General features: G+C 49.0%; 1 protein-coding gene across 1 annotated transcript; it reads right to left on the bottom strand.

The window, feature by feature from the left end:
- Positions 1-14685: 14685 nt before the first annotated feature.
- LOC123123472 (tricetin 3',4',5'-O-trimethyltransferase-like) lies at positions 14686-16370 on the bottom strand. Its single transcript, XM_044543988.1, has 2 exons — positions 15902-16370; positions 14686-15458 (listed from the first exon to the last, which is right to left on the bottom strand). The coding sequence occupies exons 1-2, from the start codon at positions 16288-16290 to the stop codon at positions 14786-14788; spliced, it is 1062 nt and encodes a 353-aa protein (XP_044399923.1). The 5' UTR covers positions 16291-16370; the 3' UTR covers positions 14686-14785.
- Between the last annotated feature and the right edge of the window lie 1767 nt (positions 16371-18137).

Raw genomic sequence — 18137 nt, 5'->3', positions numbered from 1 at the left:
TCAAACCAGAACTCATTGAGTGTTAATCACATAGTAATGTGAACTAGATTGTTGACTCTAGTAAACTCTTTGGATGTTGGTCACATGGTGATGTGACCTATGAGTGTTAATCACATGGTGATGTGCACTAGATTATTGACTATAGTGCAAGTGGGAGACTGTTGGAAATATGCCCTAGAGGCAATAATGAATTGGTTATTATTATATTTCCTTGTTCATGATAATCGTTTATTATCCATGCTATAATTGTATTGATAGGAAACTCAGATACATGTGTGGATACATAGACAACACCATGTCCCTAGTAAGCCTCTAGTTGACTAGCTCGTTGATCAATAGATGGTTACGGTTTCCTGACCATGGACATTGGATGTCGTTGATAACGGGATCACATCATTAGGAGAATGATGTGATGGACAAGACCCAATCCTAAGCCTAGCACAAGATCGTGTAGTTCGTTTGCTCAGAGCTTTTCTAATGTCAAGTATCATTTCCTTAGACCATGAGTTTGTGCAACTCCCGGATACCGTAGGAATGCTTTGGGTGTACCAAACGTCACAACGTAACTGGGTGGCTATAAAGGTGCACTACAGGTATCTCCGAAAGTGTCTGTTGGGTTGGCACGAATCGAGATTGGGATTTGTCACTCCGTGTAAACGGAGAGGTATCTCTGGGCCCACTCGGTAGGACATCATCATAATGTGCACAATGTGACCAAGGAGTTGATCACGGGATGATGTGAGTTACGGAATGAGTAAAGAGACTTGCCGGTAACGAGATTGAACAAGGTATAGGGATACCGACGATCGAATCTCGGGCAAGTAACATACCGATAGACAAAGGGAATTGCATACGGGATTGATTGAATCCCCGACATCGTGGTTCATCCGATGAGATCATCATGGAACATGTGGGATCCAACATGGGTATCCAGATCCCGCTGTTGGTTATTGACCGGAGAACGTCTCGGTCATGTCTGCATGATTCCGGAACCCGTAGGGTCTACACACTTAAGGTTCGATGACGCTAGGGTTATAGGGAATAGATATACGTGGTTACCGAATGTTGTTCGGAGTCCCGGATGAGATCCCGGACGTCACGAGGAGTTCCGGAGGTAAAGATTTATATATGGGAAGTCCTATTTTGGTCACCGGAAAGGTTTCGGGTGTTATCGGTAATGTACCGGGACCACCGGGAGGGTCCCGGGGGTCCACCAAGTGGGGCCACCAGCCCCAGAAGGCTGCGTGGGCCAAGTGTGAGAGGGGACCAGCCCCAGGTGGGCTGGTGCGCCCCCCACCAAGGCCCAAGGCGCATGGGAGAGTGGGAGGGGGCAAACCCTAGGTCCAGATGGGCCTTAAGGCCCACCCTAGTGGCGCCCCCCTCTCCTCCCCTTGGCCGCACCCTAGATGGGTTTGGGGGCTTCCGCCACCCCTGGGGAGGGAACCCTGGATGGGGGCGCAGCCCCTCCCCTTCCCCTATATATACTTGAGGTATTTGGGGCTGCCAGACACACGAGAACCTCTCTCTCATGGCGCAGCCCTACCCCTCTTCCTCCTCTTCTCCTACGGTGCTTGGCGAAGCCCTGCAGGATTGCCATGCTCCTCCACCACCACCACGCCGTCGTGCTGCTGCTGGACGGAGTCTTCCCCAACCTCTCCCTCTCTCCTTGCTGGATCAAGGCGTGGGAGACGTCACCGGGCTGCACGTGTGTTGAACGCGGAGGCACCGTTCTTCGGTGCTTAGATCGGAATCAACCGCGATTTGAATCGCTACGAGTACCACTCCCTCATCCGCGTTCTTGCAACGCTTCCGCATCGCGATCTACAATGGTATGTAGATGCACTCCCCTTCCCCTCGTTGCTAGATTACTCCATAGATTGATCTTGGTGATGCGTAGAAAATTTTGAATTTCTGCTACGTTACCCAACAGTTTTATCAATCCAAAGGATGCTAACAAAGTGTGCAAGCTCTAGCGATCCATTTATGGACTGGTGCAAGCATCTCGGAGTTTGAATAAATGTGTTGATAGTGTGATCAAAGCATATGGTTTTATACAGACTTTTGGAGAAGCTTGTATTTACAAGAAAGTGAGTGGGAGCTCTGTAGCATTTCTAATATTATATGTGGATGACATATTGTTGATTGGAAATGATATAGAATTTCTGGATAGCATAAAAGGATACTTGAACAAGAGTTTTTCAATGAAAGACCTCGGTGAAGCTGCTTATATATTAGGCATCAAGATCTATAGAGATAGATCAAGACGCTTAATTGGACTTTCACAAAGCACATACCTTGATAAAGTTTGAAGAAGTTCAAAATGGATCAAGCAAAGAAAGGGTCCTTGCCTTTGTTACAAGGTGTGAAGTTGAGTCTGACTCAATGCCCGACTACTGTAGAAGATAGAGAGAAAATGAAAGTCATTCCCTATGCTTCAGCCATAGGTTCTATCATGTATACAATACTGTGTACCAGATCTGATGTGTGCCTTGCTATTAGTTTAGCAAAGAGGTACCAAAGTAATCCAGGAGTGGATCTATGGAAAGCAGTCAAGAACATCCTGAAATACCCGAAGAGGACTAAGGATATGTTTCTCGTTTATGGAGGTGACAAAGAGCTCGTCGTAAATGGTTACGTTGATGCAAGCTTTGACACTGATCCGGATGACTCTAAGTCGCAAACCGGATACATATTTATATTGAACGGTGGAGCTGTCAGTTGGTGCAGTTCTATGCAAAGCGTTCTGGCGGGATCTACGTGTGAAGCGGAGTACATAGCTGCTTCGGAAGCAGCAAATGAAGGAGTCTGGATGAAGGAATTCTTATCCGATCTAGGTGTCATACCTAGTGCATCGGGTCCAATGAAAATCTTTTGTGACAATATTGGTACAATTGCCTTGGCAAAGGAATCCAGATTTCACAAGAGAACCAAGCACATCAAGAGACGCTTCAATTCCATCTGCGATCAAGTCAAGGAGGGAGACATAGAGATTTGCAAGATACATACGGATCTGAATGTTGCAGACCCGTTGACTAAGCCTCTTTCACGAGCAAAACATGATCATCACCAAGATTCCATGGGTGTTAGAATCATTACTGTGTAATCTAGAATATTGTCTCTAGTGCAAGTGGGAGACTGAAGGAAATATGCCCTAGAGGCAATAATAAAGTTGTTATTTATATTTCCTTATATCATGATAAATGTTTATTATTCATGCTAGAATTGTATTAACCGAAAACTTAGTACATGTGTGAATACATAGACAAACAGAGTGTCACTAGTATGCCTCTACTTGACCAGCTCGTTAATCAAAGATGGTTAAGTTTCCTAGCCATAGACATGAGTTATCATTTGATGAACGAGATCACATCATTAGAGAATGGTGTGATTGACTTGACCCATGCATTCGTTAGCTTAGCACTATGATCATTTAGTTTGTTGCTATTGCTTTCGTCACGACTTATACATGTTCCTATGACTATGAGATTATGCAACTCCCCAATACCGAAGGAACACTTAGTGTGCTATCAAACTTCACAACATAACTGGGTGATTATTAAGATGCTCTACAGGTGTCTCCGATGGTGTTTGTTGAGTTGGCATAGATCGAGATTAAGATTTGTCACTCCAATTGTGGGAGAGGTATCTCTGGGCCCTCTCGGTAATGCACATCACTATAAGCCTGGCAACGAATGTAACTAATGAGTTAGTTGCGGGATGATGCATTACAGAATGAGTAAAGAGACTTGCCGGTAACGAGATTGAACTAGGTATTGAGATACCGACGATCGAATCTCGGGCAAGTAACATACCGATGACAAAGGGAACAACGTACGTTGTTATGCGATTTGACCGATAAAGATCTTCGTAGAATATGTGGGAGCCATATGAGCATCCAGGTTCCGCTATTGGTTATTGATCGGAGATGAGTGTCGGTCATGTCTACATAGTTCTCGAACCCGTAGGGTCCGCACACTTAACGTTCGATGACGATCGGTATTATGAGTTTATGTGTTTTGATGTAGCGAAGGTAGTTTGTAGTTTCAGATGTGATCACGGACATGACGAGCAGTCTCGAAATGGTCGAGACATAAAGATCGATATATTGGAAGGCTATGTTTGGACACCGGAATGGTTCCAGATGAGTTCGGGCATTTTCCGGAGTACCGGGAGGTTACCAGAACCCCCCGGGGAGTTAATGGGCCTTATTGGGCCTTTGTGTAAGAGAGGAGGAGGCGGCCAGGTGGAGAGCGCGCCCCCAAGCCCAATCCGAATTGGGGTGGGAGGCCGGCCCCCCTTTCCTTCTCTCCCTCTCCCTCTTCCTTCTTCTCCTACTCCAACTAGGGAAGGGGGGAAACCTACTCCTACTGGGAGTAGGACTCCCCCTGGGCGCGTCCACCTCCTCCTCCCCTCCTTTATATACGGGGAAGGGGGCACCCCATAGACACACAAGTTGATTCTTAACCGTGTGCGGTGCCCCTCTCCACATATTTCCACCTCGGTCATATCGTTGTAGTGCTTAGGCGAAGCTCTGCGTCAGTAACTCATCATCACCGTCATCATGCCATCGTGCGGACGAAACTCTCCCTCGGCCTCAGCTGGATCAAGAGTATGAGGGTCGTCACCGAGCTGAACGTGTGCAGACGGCGGAGGTGCCGTGCATTCGGTACTTGATCAGTTGGATCGCGAAGACGTTCGACTACATCAACCGCGTTACTTAACGCTTCTGCTTTCGGTCTACTAGGGTACATGGACACACTCTCCCGCTCGTTGCTATGCATCACATAGATAGATCTTACGTGATCGTAGGTAAATTTTTTGAAATACTGCGTTCCCCAACAGTAGGTGCTAGGAAGAAAATGACAACAGAAGAATCTAACGAGGAGACCGAACTATGCTCAAACATGAATTAGCAGCCAAGTGTTTGATTAGCGGTACGGTAAATGCACATGACCAATGGGCGTGAGTTTTGGCTGAGGATGATCATCTACTAAGAAGATTGTCTTCACAAATTTTCAGCTCAAATGGAGGAGCCTAGGTGGCATTTGCTTTGCAACGTACCACATTGGACAAAAATATGAATGTTGAAGCTAGACTCAAATGAATGAAAGGACTGATCTGAAATTTGGAGGAGGATGATAATTTGGGCATGTGAAGCCACTTTAAAAATTTCATACCATTTGGATACATAAAAATGGTACTTCCTTGACAGTGCTCTCAACTGAACAGAAAATTGGGAAAAATACTGAGGGAAATTGGCTAGAATAAATGAGCTAAAATTTGGGGGAGGGAGGTTCTATGGGTAGGGTCATGTCGTGGTAAATTTTTAGCAATTATAAATTAACATAAAATATAGTTGCTTCACAAACTGAAAATATCACTAGAAACAAAGATTGGATGTTGAGCTCACATGTATTGTTAGATGGGGCTCAAATTTTGTGGAGAGCTATGATTTGAGAATATAGAAGATTTGGCAAAAATTCAGCTCATTAGGATATGCCTAGCCAGTACTTCCTTCACAACAGTTCGAGCTGAACAAAAACTTTGGAAATTTGTCAAGGAAGATTTACCAGGCAAATGGAGTTGAATATTGTCATGAGGCAATGATTTGGTTAGTAAAGAACGCTCAATTTTTTTCGGAATTTTGGGAACGACAGAAATATAGGTTGCTTCACAACCTAGGGCAAAAATTGACACATGGACATGACACATAGGCAAAAATGATGAGGTGGCACCTAGTCATGGCAATCCACCACAATTTACAAGGCTATGACCATCTATATTGGTCGTGATTAGCTTGAAATAAGGCAACGGACCAGTGCTGTCTGCTCCATGGCCATTTCGTGTAAAGAAATTACGACCTTTCTGACCAAAATGGTCGTTATAGTTTAGGGTTTGGAGCCCCCCGAACAGCGTTTGACCAATTGGTCTCAAATGGTCGTAGATTTAGGACCAATTCTTTCAGGGTCACTGATAGAAGGTCACAAGTTGACATATTTCTTGTAGTTACTCCTCCATTATATCTCTCGGGTCCTTGCTCGAGGTTCTGGCATATGCTGCAATCTTTGAGGTATTCCGCGATGTGTCCGTGCATTCCTGGCCAACAGCATATTCTTCCCACGCTCTGGCACATCTGCTATAATTCGGGGTGGAGCGGGTAGGTAGAGCCATGCGCTTCACCCATCATCTGGAGTCTTAGGTCCTTCGAGTCCGGGACGCATATCCCATTGTCCATCTGTAGGGTGCCTTGGGCATCAACTTGAAATGTCGCGGTTGTTCCTTGCTTGGCCTCCTCTATGAGTTGCTAAGGCTGGCTGGTTTCCATGGGCTTTGCTGATATCTTCCTCAATGATTATCTGATTCTTCCTGGAGCCTACACTTGGTACTCCATGGAGGATCATGTTGAGCCTGCCAAATTCTTTTTGAAGAACCTTGTGGCAGACTATAGTTTCTAGGGCAAGGGTGTCCATCTTGCCTTCTTCCAATCGGCGATATTCTTCTAGAACACCATTGCGGACTGCGTTCAGGTAGCGGTGTCGGCTGAGGTTGGCGTCGGGTTGGTTTAATATGAACCTGAGGTCTCGGTGGTCGTCATAGATATCACATCAATGACCGTGGAGACTGTATCACCATATCTTCAAAGTGTGGATTACTGCCACTAACTCTAGTTCTTCGGCAGGGCATCCTTTTCCTTCATAGTGAAGTCGGCGTGACACATAGGCGATTGCCTTCCTTCTTGTACCGGACCTCCTCCGATGCCTTGCCGGGAGGCATCATACTGGATGGTGAAATGCTTGCAGACATCTGGTAGGGCGAGTATCGGTGCCATGGCTATCCGGGTCTTTATCTCCAAGAAACTGGATTCACGGGCTTCGGTCCATTTGTTGGGGCGTCCTTCCATTAATAGCTCGGTCAGTGAGTTGACGATCTTAAATTCTTACTGAATCCTCTGATGAAGCGGCTGTAGTTGTCGGCTTCTCATAGAAAATTGTGCACACAGTTGGGGGTGAATGGAGTCTCCCAGCTTATTATCATTTCGACTTTCTAGGAACTGATAGTCACTGCGAGGGCAGATACTGTGTTACACAGTGTCTTGACTTCGCTTCCCTAGAACATACTCTTCCGAAGGTTAACGTACAAGTGGTTGGTTCGTATGCTTTGCAGGACTGTGAGAAGGTGTTGTAGGTGGTCTTCTTTAGTGTCGGAGTTGATGATGATGTTGGTTGCGGCCAGAAGTACGAACTTGCCGTTAAAGTCCCACAGTATTTCGTCTATCAGGGTTCTGCAGTAGGCGGGGGAGCCTATCAACCCAGGTGGCATGACGATGAACTCAAAGGTACCGAATTTTGTGGTGAAGCCGGTCTTGTATATGTCTTCCTCCTTAATCCTTATTTGCTATTGTACATGTTGCAGGTCAATTCGAGAGAATATCCTTTGCATCCTTCAATGGTGTGAAAATGTTGGCGATCTTCGGTAGGTACATCTCTGGTTGAATCAGACACCTATTCAGGTTGCGGTAGTTCACTCATAGCTCTTCATGATTATCAGATTATTTTTGTATGAACACTGGGGCTCTCCATAGAGTGTTATTTGGGAGAAGAATCCCTTCATTCGCATCTCATCTAGTACTGTTCGGAGTTGGGTTGCTTCTGCGGGAGTGAGGCGAGCTTGAGGGCTTGACTCGTGGCTTCCGTTCAATGGAAAACTGTACTGATCGAGGTGGTGGCTTACTTGGTGGCTTGTCTGGAAGATATCCGGAAACTCACACACGCCAGGGATGGCGTAAATTTCCATTGCTATGTCTAACTCGGTGACTGCCCTTCCTTGGGGGTATTCTGACCTTTGGGCATGATGTGGTGGGTTCGGTGGTTGCATCTCATTTAGTCCTCTTGCAACCTCACGGTGACTTGATCCTCCTATTAGCTCCAGGAGTTGGTTGGTGGTTGATCCCGGCTCTCCTCCTAGCGGACTATCTGGGCTGAACTCCGAAGTAATCCCATGGCAGTTGAGTTTCCCCATCATATATCTATTCCAACGCGAATGGTGGGTCGTCATCCATTAGTAAGGGTGGGGGAAACACCGAAAAACCAAATAACACCACACACGAAAGAAAGCCACTTAACAACAATAAATAAGTTCACGGCCAAGTGCTCTTACACGGGTCAGTTCCCTACTACTGCTCTGATGCGGGGTTAACCGGGGTAGGGGTGTGAGGGTGGTGTTGCCGATGGGTCTAGTGGTGGTTTTGGCTCTTGGCCTAGTCACGGTGGTTCTTGGCCTAGTTGGAGGTGGTGGTGTTGATGCCGAGGGCCGAAGCAAGGGCCCTTCGGTTGAGGTTCGTGTCTCTGTCGAGCCAGGTGAGTAGACTATATTCGGCAATCATGTAGTGCGACATGAGAACATAGCAGTATAGAGAACACTAGAGATAAGTCGTCGTGCTAAATTACAACCAGGTCCATGAACCATCTAGCGATGACGACAAGCACTGAAGCGAGCCGAAGGCGCGTCGCCGTCATTGCCCCTCCCTCACCGGAGCTGGACAAACCTTCTTGTAGTAGACAGTCGAGAAGTCGTCGTGCTTAGGCCCTAAAGGACCAACGCACCAGAGAAGCAACCATCGCCGATGAACAGAGTTGTAGGTCGGAAAGATCAAACCTGTAACCACACGAACAAAGACAAACACAAACTGGATCTAAATAAATCCACCGAACACCAGCACCAACGGGATCCCGCAAGATCCAACGATTTTCAGTGGGGCCTTAGTACGATGACTTTCTGATTGTCTTAAAAAAATATAACAGACCCCACACGTACATAGGGAGAGTTATCCCACAAGTTTATTCAAACGTTGACGAGTATTTCTTTGTACAAAAATGACAGAGTTTGTGGTCGTTGACACTGACGCGTGGAAACTCCAATCTAAAAAAACGTCAACGATGCATACCTATCTCTGACAGGACAACTATAAAAGAGACCCATAATAAAAAACCATTTGTGATGTGTGCCTATATTGGCAATGGCATACAATGATGTTTCCGGAGGTATTACTGAATTTCTATTTCAGCCTGGCCCTCATACAAAAGTTACACAACAACACGCAGCTGCACTACGCAGTGTTAGACGTATTAGGGTTTGGAACAATGCTCGATACCCTTGGTGGGTACAGCTGTCATATATTTATAAGAGAGAACCGTACAAATACAAGTTGTGTTACAACACGTATATCTAATATATACTTAGTCTAACACCCTCCCTCAATCTTAACTATGTCCTGAAACACTCAGAAGGTTAAGATTGCGACGACATCCTTCAAAAGAAGGCAAGGGCAAGGGTTTAGTGAAAATATCAGCAAGCTGATCCTTCGAAGAAATAAACTTAATCTGAAGGAGCTTCTGAGCAACACGTTCCCTCACAAAATGATAGTCAACTTCGATGTGCTTCGTTCGGGCATGAAATACTGGATTGGACGAAAGGTATGTTGCACCGATGTTATCACACCAAAGAACAGGCGGCTGAGTTGGGGAGACCTTCAACTCTCGAAGCAATGACTGCACCCACATGATCTCAGCTGTGGCATTAGCAACAGCTTTGTACTCAGCTTCGGTACTACTCCGGGACACCGTAGCTTGCTTGCGAGCTTGCCAGGCGATCAAGTTAGGCCCAAAGAACACAGCATGTCCCCCCGTGGATCGCCGATCATCAGGACAACCAGCCCAGTCGGCATCAGAGAATGCTGAGATCAGTCCAGAACGCGCAGGCTGAAGATGGAGACCATATGACCCAGTGTGACGAACATAGCGCAAGATGCGCTTAACAGCTGACCAGTGAGAATCACGTGGTGCATGAAGATACTGGCACACACGGTTAACTGCAAATGATATGTCTGGTCGAGTAATGAGCAAGTACTGCAGTCCACCCACAATGCTGCGGTACTCTGTGGCATCCTCAGGAGCAAGCAAGTCACCAGCAAGAGCTGTCAGTTTGTCTGTAGCAGACATGGGAGTCGTAGCAGACTTGCACTGCAACATACCGGCACGACGCAGGAGATCCTGAGAGTACTTCTTCTGAGTAAGAGTCAAGCCACCATCAGAATGAAGAACCTCTAGGCCCAGAAAATAATGCAGTCTCCCAAGATCCTTAACAGCAAACTCAGCACCAAGAGAGGACACAAGCCGGTCTGTAGCAGAAGCAGACGAACTGACAAGGATGATGTCATCAACATATACCAGAATGTACATAGTCACCTCAGGTCGCTGTAGAATAAACAGAGACGTGTCTGCTGTAGAAGGAACAAACCCATGCGCACGAAGAGCAGCGCCAAGACGGGCATGCCATGCACGCGGGGCCTGCTTCAAACCGTAGAGAGCTTTGACAAGACGACATAAATGATGTGGCTGAGCAGGGTCAACAAAACCTGGCGGCTGACGCATATAAACCTCTTCTTCCAGAACTCCATGGAGAAAGGCATTCTGAACATCAAGCTGTCGAAGCGACCATCCGCGAGTAACAGCCAAAGAGAGAAGAACACGAATAGTAGTTGGTTTAATAACAGGACTGAATGTGTCTTCATAATCAATGCCATACCGTTGTTTGAACCCCTTGGCAACCAGGCGTGCCTTGTACCTCTCAATGGAGCCATCAGCATGTTTCTTCACCTTGAATACCCATTTAGAGTCAATGATATTAACACCAGATGGAGGTGGAACAAGACGCCAAGTGTTGTTTCTTTGAAGGGCATGAATCTCCTGCTCCATCGCAGCACGCCAATGCGGGATGCCAAGCGCCGCTCGAAAATGTCGTGGTTCAGTCGTAGGGTCAGCCTCAGCATGTGCCACACAGGCCGCAAGCCACGCGACAGTGCCGTCAGTGCGCTTCTTCGGTTGGAAGATGCCACTTTTGCTGCGAGTATGGGGACGCAGGACGACAGGCGGAGGTGGCGCTGGAGCTGCCATACCAGAGGAGCCACTATCCATCAGCGGCGAGGAGGACGCACCGGCGGGCGAGTCAACAGGCGCATCCGGTGGCACGGTCAGGGTCGGCGAAGACAGACCGGGCGTGATCGGCGTCGACGGACCAGGCGACGAAGACTCGGTGACCTGCGAGGCCTCCGGCTCAGGGGAGAGCGCCGCGGGTCCAGCCGGCCCGGCCGACAGCTCCGCAGGTTCGGCCGGCCCAGGCGACAGCGAGGCCGCTGGCCCCGGCGACTTGGTCACCCCGTCGGATCCTCGTGCATGGGGCATGCACGCGTGATCGACGTCGGGGTCAAGCGGGGTAGTGGCGGGGGCAGCCTCGTCGAGCGCCTCATCCGGCGTGGCAGCAACTGGCGCAGTTGTGGCCATATCATCATCCAGAAGCTCAAGTCGAGCGCCTCGTCCAGTCCCTGCACCATGGTTAGGCAACAACAGAGGAGAATATGCAGCATCCACAAATTGATCAGGCAAAACTGGAAAAGAGTGCAACTCAGTGACGGGAGTATTGGTGGGTGATGTGAGTGTGGAAAACGGGAAGACAGTCTCATCGAACACAACATCACGAGAAATGTAAACACGATTTGACGGGATGTGAAGACACTTGTAACCTTTGTGGAGAGGACTGTACCCAAGAAACACACATTGTTTAGATCGATACTCAAGTTTATGCTTATTGTACGGACGAAGATGCGGCCAACACGCACAGCCGAACACTTTGAGGAGGGAGTAATCTGGAGTTTCATTAAGCAACACTTCGAGTGGAGACTTCATGTGAAGGCGTCGTGTGGGAATCCTGTTTATCAAAAAACAGGCAGTAACAAAAGCATCGCTCCAGAACCGAAACGGGACAGAGGCATGTGCAAGAAGTGTCAGGCCAGTTTCAACTATGTGACGGTGTTTGCGCTCAGCTGCACCGTTCTGCTGATGTGTATGAGGACAAGACACATGGTGTGAGATGCCAAGCTTCTGAAAGAAGGTGTTAAGGTTACGATACTCACCCCCCCAGTCTGACTGGACATGGATAATTTTGTGCTTAAGCAATCGTTCAACATGTGCTTGAAATTGCATAAAGACATGAAACACATCAGATTTGCGCTTAATAAGATAAATCCAAGTAAAGCGACTGAAAGCATCGATGAAACTGACATAATAGTTGTGACCACTAACAGAAGTTTGGGCATAGCCCCACACGTCTGAAAACACAAGCTCAAGAGGAGCCGTGACAACACGACTTGATACAGAAAAAGGCAACTGATGACTCTTGCCTTGTTGACAAGCATCACACACTAGAAACTCCTTATTACTCGACTCAACAGGAAGATGATGGCGATGAAGCACATGGCGCACAATGGGAGTAGCGGGGTGGCCAAGGCGAGAGTGCCACTGCGACGACGACACCCGAACACCACTGAAAACTTGAGAGACTCGTGGCACATCAAGTGCGTATAAGCCGTCGCGAGCTCGACCACTAAGAAGAACGTCCCTCGTGTCCCGGTCCTTAACAAAAAAATGGAAAGGGTGAAACTCAACAAACACATTGTTGTCACGAGTTAATTTAGGAACCGAGAGTAAACTACGTGTGACTGAGGGAACACGAAGGACATCAAGCAGATGCAAGGTTTTAGTGGTACGTGAAAGAAGAGATGCCTGACCAACATGTGAGATGGGCATACCTGATCCATTGGCCGTGCGGACCTGATCGTGACCGGTGTAGGGCTGGCGAGTGGCCAGCTTGTCAAGCTGACTCGTCAAATGGTCCGTAGCGCCCGTATCCATGTACCAGGCAGGATCCACCGAGTATGAAGGAGTGAACCCGGGATCCGGTGTAGCGAGAGCAGCTTGCTTCTCATTGCCCTTCCCATTGTTCCCAATGCCAAGAAAATCTCGTTTAAAGCGACGATGGCAGCGAGACGCCAAGTGCCCCTCGATGCCGCAGAGTTGACACTCAACCCCACCACCACATGCCTCGCAGTGGAGCCGCTTGCGGCCAGCCGTCGGAGGTGGAGCGGGCGGACGGGGCTGGTTGCCTGAGGTCGGCGGCGCCTTCTGCTTGGCACCGCGGGCGCCCCCGCGGAGAGCAGCGTTCACAGAAGGGCCCTCCGTGTAGACGCCAACGGAGCGGCGAGCAGCGAGCCTCTGTTCGGTGTTGAGAAGGCGTGCATAGAGATCGCGAGGCGGCATCGGTGTGTCACGTCCATTAATGTTTTCAACGAGAGAATCATAGTCCTCATCAAGCCCATTGAGAATGAACGAAGTAAACTCCTCATCACGAAGAGGCTTCCCAATAGACGACAGTGTATCAGCCAAACTTTTGACCTTGTTGAAGAAGGCCGTGACGGAGAGGTCATTTTTCTTGACCTCACCCAGCTGGTTACGAATGGCAGAGGAACGGGCCAGCGATTGCGAGGAAAAGCTGGAGTCGAGCGTGGCCCATGCATCCCTCGACGTCGCGGCAAAGACGACCATGCCAGCCACGGATGGAGTGAGCGACGACTGAATAGCACCCAGGATGGCTTGATCTTGAGCAGTCCACCGACGATGAGCAGGGTTGGGGACCATGACAGAGCCACCATGGGACGAGGGTACCGGAACCATAGCCGGAGGGCACGGCAGGGAGCCATCAACATATCCTTCAAGGTAGTGGCTACGCATCAGCGGCAACACTTGAGCGCGCCACAGGAGATAGTTATCAGCAGAAAGCTTCACCGTCACTAGATGGGCGAAGTGAAAAGGCCCTGGTTCGGCCATCGGCGCGGAGAGCGGCAGATCAGGCGGCGGACCAGGCGGCAGGACAGCACTATATGGGATTAGTGCATCGGCCGATGGTTGTTGAGGATGGCCATAAGCCGCCGGGGAGTGCGCACCATACGGGAGCGCAGGAGGAGCGGCGTACATCTGGGCAGCGGCGTAGGACGTCGGGGCGGGAGCAGCATACGGCACATACGACGCAGCCGACGGCGCAAGGTAGGGCACCGGGTACGGGCCGCCATACGGCGCCTGGATGGGAAGGCCATAGGGCCCCGAGGCCAGCGGCGCATCGTGGTACGGGGCCGGGGCTGGAGGACCACCGTAGGCCGGCTGCCCATTGGCGCCGTAGGAGGCCGGTGGTGGAGGCGCGCCCCGCGACTGGATCGGGGTGGCCTCGATCGGAAGCGCAGCAGGCGACCGAGGCGGCGGCAGCATGGCGGGCGATCGCTGTGGCGCAGGAGGTTGTGATCCCGTCGCAGTAGATCGGGCCCAGGCAAGTGGAGGCGACGCCAGGAACGGCGACTCCATCGCCAGAGTGGAGAGGGGCGGCACGGCGGCGGGGGCCGGCGCGACGGCAGCAGAGGCAGCGGAAGCATGACGCGGATGGAACGCGTCGTCTGATACCATGTTAGACGTATTAGGGTTTCGAACAATGCTCGATACCCTTGGTAGGTACGGCTGTCATATATTTATAAGAGACAACCGTACAAATACAAGCTGTGTTACAACACGTATATCTAATATATACTTAGTCTAACACGCAGCAATAAATATCTATACACATTCATATCAATCTATTACATTCATATGCATTCCATACATGTATAAAACAAGGTCACGATGCAACTAGTCACTTGCACGTTTAAGCCCCAAAGCTACACAAACTAGGCTTGACAATGTAATTTTGTTGACCATCGCAAAAAAGAAGTAATTTTGTTGATTTAGAAATTACAGCTCTTGAGACAACTTTTCTTGTAGCCAATCCTTTATTATGTATATTGCTGATTCAGAGTAAGAGAAATTTAAGGGAGCAGTGGAAACTCCACATACTAGCACACATGCAGGTTCTATTTGTTCAACTCAATGACCCATATGTTGCTGTAGACGTAGGTGGCCTTGACGCTGGCAAACCCGGCGCTCCTGGCGAGCTCTTCGTACTCCCTCAGGTACCTCTCCTTGCCGCCGGGTGTGTGTGTGAGCATAATCATGTCGGCTTCGAAGGACCTCTGTGCTGTGGCCGTTTCGTCGGGCTTCACTGGCAGGATGTATTCCACTATGACCACCTTGCCATGCGCGGGTAGTGCATCGTAGCAGTTGCTCAGCAGCGTTGTGCAATGCTCATCGTTCCAGTCGTGGAGTATCCACTTCATGAGGATTGCGTCCCCAGAGGGAACCTTCTTGAACATGTCACCACCTATGTGGTGCACACCTGCAAAGGATGGTGCCTCGGAGATGACGTGAGGGAGGTCGAAGTTGACCCCCTCGATGCTTGGGTACCTGCAAAGGATGGTGTGGATGGTGGCGCCCACACCGCCACCGACGTCCACGAGGGTGCCCACACCATCGAAGCCCTTGTAGAACTCCAGGAGCTTCTTGGTGATGATCATGGAGTGGGTCTTCATGGCCTCATTGAAGACGCGATTAAAGCGCGGGTCCGTTCCTTGGTAATCAAACGCTGTCATTCCGTACGCTTTTTCGAATGGCAGGCCACCGTTAAGGACAGTGTCCTTCAAATGGTACCTTTAAAACATTTACCGACTTTAAATTTAAGTATACTACATAGTGCCAAAAAATCACCATATGGAAATTTATATAAAATATTTGTCAGAAAGAAGTGCTTCAACCTTGAATTTCCCTTGCGCTATTTCTTTACAAAGTACTAGCACTCGATCACTGTTTACATGCTAGCTAGAGACCATGTCATATAGGAATCGTACATATGTGTGATGAAGAAGAGGAAGACCTAGAATACATGTTCTTGATTTTGTGCGCTTCTTGGAAGAAGGACCGTATAATTTTATTTTCTACTATTTCAACTCAGATTCTAGTTCATGCTTAGAGCTAGTACGCTATACCTATGGACCCACTCGTCCGCCATGAACAGAAACTATGATCAAGGAAAAAGCGATGCATATTGAAGGAAGTTGATCAAGGTCATTAGTTAAAAAGTCGATCAAACTCACCAGCTCTCCAGCATGACCTTGTCGTTCAAGAGGACCATCGGGGCCAAGGACACGCCGTCCTCGTCGGGGCTGAGCCACTTGCACACCGGCGCGGTGCCGTACCGGCGTGCGAGGCGGCCGTCCTTACCTTCCTCCACCTCGCACGACACAACGTTGTGCGATGCCAGCAGCCGCAGCATGCGGTCGACGATGGCCGGTGCTTCCGCGTTGGCCGTCGACGGCAGCTGGGCGGCCACCTCAGACGGCGAAAGCATCTTCCCGCCAGCGCCAACGAGGATCTCGATCATGCCCAGCTCGATGGCGTTCTTGAGCGTCATCGGCAAGACAGCTGCCGCTGCCAGCTGCATCGCGTAGATGCAAGCCGCCTCGTCGTCGGAGATAGAACCCATTAATTAGTTACCTCCAGGGGTTGCTTAGTGACTTAACTAGTGAGGACTATGCCACGTACTGGTTGCTATGTGGTTGGAGGGAGCGTGGTATGTGTTTATATAGGAGCAGATGCAGCACCGATCACGTGTCTACATATCTCTTCATGAACGACGATTGTTGTTCTCGTGTGTTGTTTCTCTAGGCCTTAGCATGACAACTTAACTATCTTCTATAACGAATTTTAACCGGCTTTGGTGAAGAAGGGGCGATAGCGGCGACGCGCCTTCTACTCGTTCCAGTGCTTGTAATCATCGCTGGGTGGTTGATAGACCTGGGTGTATTATCTTATTTTTGGTGTTTTTTATAGTACCATGAAAGTTGATGAATAGAGCGTCATCCGGTTTGAAAGATTTTAAAAGGAAAAGCCTAGGACAAAGATTCCAGAGGAAACTTTCTTATATATGAGTTTGGTTTGTAGGAAACGTGAAGGAGAATTTCTTAGGAATATTTTTATTTTCTGTGTTTTTGGAAGAGTCTACACATGCCTTTAAGGCTTATTTTGTGCGTAGGAACAAAACAAACAACTCTTTAGGATGGCAAGTGTCATCCTATCAACTTCCTGTACTATTTCCAAATAAGCTTTGTTACACCGACGGTTTATTACAGGCCGGAGAGGGTTACATAATGAGTTGGCGGGTTTCAGTACGTGATTAGTACGGGAGCGGGATTTGGTTGGTAGCAAGGAAAGTTTCGTAGGTATACGTTTTTTAAAGGACATGTCTCATTCAAATTATAGAACATATTAAAAAGAAAAAAACACACGGATCTCCACGCAAGATCTAACGAATATAGCATTGACTGAGACTTTGCTAAATCTCAGTCGACTGAAATTTAGCATTTCCTTTTTCTAAAAGAAAAATGCGCTGCCTATCATTGACTTCTAGAGCAAAGCATCTTTGACAACTTTTCTGTCGTGGGGTGGTAGAAACAGATAATAGTAAACACATCAGAACTGGAACTGGACTAACTCTGGACTACTGACTGCGACGAACTTTCATAGCTTTGCAAGTGTGAGTGTGACACGGCGGCAAGTGTGAGTGTGACACGGCGGGAGGACTTTTCCTTTACGGTTGCCTGCTCACGGACGCCACCGGTGCGGGTCAATTCGGAAACGGGCCAAATTTGTTAAACAGGTCTAAGACACGCCCTCTGTCACACCACTTGGCGCATACACTCCTCTCTTTTTACCGCGAATACTCAAAGCTTGCGTATCATTCCATTGATAGAAGAAAAAGAATGAGTACAGGGGTACAACAAATGACACAAACGCATGCAGGCGTGAACATGGTGCCCGGAGCAGAGAGACAAGGGATGCTCGGCCCAAACACAAGAAAACATCATAGCTAAACCAACCAAACCCGAGCCAAGAGCGGCACTACCAAACCAACGAGAACTCCAACATCATCCGAGCCAAGACCGGGGACACCGTGAGCGAGCAAGATAGTGCCTTCAAGAAGGAGAACGACGCCGAGGCTCCGTCACTATCCGGTCCGGGAGACCCGGACCTAGGGTTTCCCCTGAGCTCGAAGAGGGGCGCGGCTGAAGAAGGCCTTGGCAGCGCCTCCATGGAGGAAAACGACAACCGCGGGCGCCGTCGCTGCCAGCACCGGCGAGCCGAGCAGGGATCCCTCCCTGGCCTGAAGCTGAGCGATCCCATAGCCGCCGAATCCGGTATCGTAGATGGGGGAGCCAATGCTGATTGGAGTCACCGAGTCGTGGGGGTTGGCTGGGCTGCACCTGCCGTCGGAGGGTGGCACCACCACCGCACCCAGGAGCACCAGAGCTGGCAAAAGGAGGGGGCTTTGAG

This window comes from Triticum aestivum, chromosome 5D (genome assembly GCF_018294505.1).
Source record: "Triticum aestivum cultivar Chinese Spring chromosome 5D, IWGSC CS RefSeq v2.1, whole genome shotgun sequence".
Taxonomy (NCBI): Eukaryota; Viridiplantae; Streptophyta; class Magnoliopsida; order Poales; family Poaceae; genus Triticum; species Triticum aestivum.
The sequence above is the reverse complement of the archived record's forward strand: the minus strand, read 5'-3'. Positions and strand labels throughout refer to the sequence as shown.

What these genes read in the sequence shown, in the direction of transcription:
- LOC123123472 (XM_044543988.1), bottom strand. Translation starts at nt 16,290, where the DNA reads ATGGGTTCTATCTCCGACGACGAGGCGGCTTGCATCTACGCGATGCAG. An exon ending in AAGGTCATGCTGGAGAGCTG is followed by an intron (nt 15,459 to 15,901) that starts GTGAGTTTGATC and finishes AATGTTTTAAAG; the next exon opens with GTACCATTTGAAGGACACTG.